The sequence below is a fragment of the Schistocerca gregaria genome, chromosome 4, assembly GCF_023897955.1.
Source record: "Schistocerca gregaria isolate iqSchGreg1 chromosome 4, iqSchGreg1.2, whole genome shotgun sequence".
Classification (NCBI taxonomy): domain Eukaryota; kingdom Metazoa; phylum Arthropoda; class Insecta; order Orthoptera; family Acrididae; genus Schistocerca; species Schistocerca gregaria.
In genome coordinates, this window is record NC_064923.1 from 551,057,542 (window position 1) to 551,062,246 (window position 4,705).

The 4,705-nt window shown below is 38.1% G+C and overlaps 1 protein-coding gene across 1 annotated transcript; it reads right to left on the reverse strand.

Annotated features, from left to right (window-relative positions):
- Window positions 1-367: 367 nt before the first annotated feature.
- On the reverse strand, window positions 368-1,149 carry LOC126267540 (uncharacterized). Its single transcript, XM_049972845.1, has one exon. The coding sequence runs from the start codon at window positions 1,126-1,128 to the stop codon at window positions 724-726; it is 405 nt and encodes a 134-aa protein (XP_049828802.1). The 5' UTR covers window positions 1,129-1,149; the 3' UTR covers window positions 368-723.
- Window positions 1,150-4,705: the final 3,556 nt, after the last annotated feature.

Sequence of the window (4,705 nt, forward strand, 5' to 3'; positions counted from 1 at the left end):
ACTGCAGGTCCTAATACGAAAGGCTGCAACCTATGCTAACATAAAATGGATTAACTTAGAAAATCCAGTCCCTCAGTACCAGTCTTCAAATATGCATCAAACTAGGACCATTATTATAACATCACAGCACTTGGGCAACATTATACAGAATCTTTCACGTATAGTCATGTTTTTCTGCATGGCATTTACAACTGGAACACTGACAATGCTTGACGAATAAATAGCACTAATACCACTACCTTTCTATACATGTTATGCTGCAACTTGTTATAATAAAATAAATATGTTCTTACATAAAACTCCAAAATCAACTTAACATTTAGGATGTATGTTTTACGTTACACAGGATATAAGGCAAAACACCAACTTCATAAATATTGCAATAAATTTTATTAACAAAGAGCAATTACAAATATGCAGCAATAGTTGCTATTTTTGATATCACTTAATAATACCATAACACACCGAAAGTTCAAAATTCGTTGGTTGACAAAAACCTGCAATGAAAACTTTAGTTTCCTTTACAAGGCCTAACTGCTAACTCACATTATGATATAGGACGGCACAACAGATTCGTTACAATGAACAAAAGCACAATATGCGCTTTACATAAAACAGTTCTGTGTGTACAACTGTAATGAACACTCGCGAAAGTGATGGAGTGGCCTCTTCGTGAATTTCAAGTTATGCAAATTATTCTGACAATGATGGGTTAAAAATCACTTACTCGGATTTAGTTGCATCTTTAATAATGAGTCGCTTATCTTTTACTCCTTCAATGTCAAGATGCACTTTATAAACATCCCATTCCATATTTGTGTTTTCACGTGCTGCCCAGAAGTACATGGTGCCCTTTGACTGAGGTCCTTTTACAGGTACTTGGAACTGTGCTTTATATCCGTCGCAAAAATTTTTTGTTGTATCGCCGAGATCTAACTGGCCCATCTTAATTGGTTCACCAAGTAAAGAAACTGCTCCAGGGTGAACTCTCAGTATCTTCATGGCTTCTCTGAAATATTCACTCTTTTGCAGTCGTGCCTGTATTTCCCAATTGACAAGCAACCCAGCACTTATTGTGGCAATCCCTCCGTATACGGCAACCTTCATAAGCGTCTTTGTAGAAACCATTTTTCATGTTGCTGCAACAACCTGCAGAATTACATGGTGCGTCAGTTAGCTTCACAGACCTTTTGAGAAGCACAGTTTAATCTACTATAACTAGGTTACTAAAGTGACTGCGATTTCGAACAGTGAAGTGCCCTGCATTTAAAGGACTTCTATTTTAAATTTTACGTCAAACGTACAGAGAATTAGGTAATGTTTAACATATATCGGCGCAGTAAAATCGGTTTACACATCAAATAGACAAACCAACAAGAATCGTTCATGACGCATCTCAAACGTAACATAAAAATAGTTTTCGATAATTAATTCTCAGTTATAACAGAGAAACTGAAACATGTGTTCCCGAGGCTATTATATTTTTACAACACGTTCTTAACATATATACACGTCTAACAAGTACTAAACTGTTTAGGTGACAAAGTAACTACACATTATAAACTGTATGAGAGACGTTAATGAAAACAACTTCTGATGTAAGACACTAGTGAATACTTTCCCCTATTCGTGTAAGTGGTGAATTTCTGTTATTTAAAAGGTTACTTGGTGCAGCTGTCTTTGTTCTACTTTCTAGCGCCAGAAAACAAGCGCTGTGTTCGGTATCTACACTGCTCAAATACTTGTCAGTTTCGCTTGCAATTTTGTTGCTTGGTCACCTGTGGCGTGGTTGTCGACCCCCAAACAATTATTACGCCCTGTTGGGTTTCATCGTTCCAAAATTGTAATGCCGTGTCTGGCAGTTTTCTAATTACAACTTGCGTCCTGAAACTAACAAAATTTGTGCTTACATACACTGATGATTCAAAGCTCTATCACAAACACGTCAATTTTCGAGTAACTTGATGTGCCAATAGTCAAAAATATGGAAATTTAACGTTAGTTTACAGAGACCAACCAACACTTGCCGTCTATTTACGGTTGCTTCCATCAGCCACCGCGCCGAGTGTCAACTTAGTGCATATAGTACATACTACATACAATCACGTCAGAGTATATCCACTCGGCACTCAATGTGTGTCACACTGTCGGTCACGTCGATTTAAGTCACGTACTCTCAGCTCGCATTGCTGTACACAAGTGTTTATTCGCGGGAATTGTGGTCTTCACAAGGTGATTCTCAATCTCAACTGTTTTCATGCAAGACGTGCATATAGTCACATACATGATAAAGCTTATACGTCGATACTGCAGCCTCATTTGCGCAAAAATGACACTTACCGGACTCAAAATAGATGTACAAATTAATTTGTAATATGAAAGTCAAATGACTCTTTCAACATCATGCCGATTTATCGAGCAAAATGGAACATGAAAACAACTAACTAATCAAATGGTTTGCAACTTGCAGCGATAGCCTGTATGTTAGAGAAGGGAGACAGAAGCACGAGGAAACGCAAAAAAGTGTGTGGGCCCGAAAAATACTATTACATGGAACAGAAGGGGAATTTCATACTCTACAATAGCTCGGGGGAGAGGAACCTGCGTTTTTTAAATATTTTATAAAGTCGAAGCACCAATTTTCTCATTCGTTACGTCAAACTGCACCCAGAAATATTAATAGAAACATGGAGTTACAAGCAGCCACGACATCCCGTAAAAAATACGTTTGTGGCGACAGGCGTACGCGGAGCTGTCAACGCGGGATCAGCTGATCGCTTACGATATGCCAACCGAGTTACCGCACTGGCCGCGGGGAGCGCTGGCATATTGTTACACGTAGTGTGCTTGTATGTGACACCCTAGAGGTAGAATAAGGGGAGATGGCGCTACCATAGACTTACTAAATAAAAACGGGCCCTACCGGCTACAGATTTAAGCTGTAAGTTGTTTTGAAGCCAGTGGGCTGGGCCTGCCTCCATCTTGGATCCCCCAAAACATTAGCAGACGAGTGTTTACAATTGCTTCTTGATCGTTATTTCTGTCTTGTGTACGCGATATTTATTTTATATAGTAAATGTTACACTGTTTTAGTGAACAACACCGAATAAGGAACGCAACTTCAAACGTTTTTCTGGTCTTAAATGCGTATTCGATACAGTAATACGACACGAAAATATGACGCTTCTGGCCTCAGTACTGCAATTCCTTTTTGTTTTAACACTTCGAATAATAGAGATGAGAAGTATTTACTATGAAGAGCGTGCTTTCTTAATTCATTTGTGTTCACTTTTATTGCGATTGTGTTGATAACTGATAAAGCCAGAACGCCAAAAGCAATTATTGATAGTTTAGAGGCACCAATTTGTACTCGTTACATTTTCAAGTCAAACGCAAATTTTAAATGTTCAAATTTGCAAGAAACTTGCCGTATTTTCTTTGGTGTACCATAGATGTATGTAGGAATGATATAAACAAGACAGCTGTCATGACAACAAAGTGAAAGATTCTTCAATGAAAAGAACGGAATTTAATATTGTCAGGCCAATTGTAGTTTACACATCTGCTTCGTTCATAAATTGTACCTACCAAGTAACATTCAGTGTGGCAAATAACAGCAATTTACAGGGTAACACAAGAACACAGTGATTAATGTAATGATCGAAATAGCCTGGACTTAGGTAGGGAATTCTGCTTTAACAAATATGTAACCCTTTAAGTACTTATAATTTAACCACTATAACAGGTGTTCCGAACATTTTGCTGAAGATTTAACTAGCTACATGTAGTTACATTACTTTTATATTAAATTATCGCATTTTAAAACATTAGTGCCCATTTCCAGGATATTTCTTGACAGGACTTTCCAGTTACTTGGGAATAACCAAACGCTGAAAACTAAGTGTATTGCTTAACTCCAGAGAGCTCTTCATGTTGGATTGATAGGAAATCTAAAGTCAAACCACAGAAATAAAACCATACTGTAAAACTTCACAGTGCATCAGAATTTCAGGTATATATATAAAAATTACGCTTAAATAAGTACACTGAGAGCTCTTTGTGTTGGACTGGTAGGAAACCTGAAGCCAAATCACAAAAATGAAACCATACTGTAAAACTTTACAGTGCATCAGAATTTCCAGTATATATAAGGAAATAACGATTAAATAAGTCCACTTACAAATGAAATGTGATTTGTTTAAACTTTAGACTACAATCAGAACGATTAGTACACCGGTAAGCGACGTAAGTCGGCATTTTTATCAAAACACTTCACAACTACACAGAATCAAACCACCAGAAGCGAATGCTTTGGGGTAGCTAACATGGCGACTCTTCACTTGGGTTGGCTTCAAGTTTGTGACATCATGACAGCTCCTCTTACTTTTACCCACTCTACCTCCATGCTTTTACCTCCATGGTTACACCTTGCCACTGCACACGGACATTCCACTTTTTTTCTGAATGTTCACAGAGTGGTCCTGAAAATTGTAGACACTCTTTGGTAGTCAATATCTTTGGAACAAAATGACGTATCGTTGGAGTTTGGCACGGCAGTGTAGTCCATCTTTTTCTCAACAGCTCTTGGCATGTGTGCAGCAATGAAGAAAGAGTGTTGTTTGAGCAACACAAGGCGTTATTGAAGTGGCAATGGAAGTACGAAAACGTGATGGAGGTACAACGGCAATGGCTTAACGTGTACGGA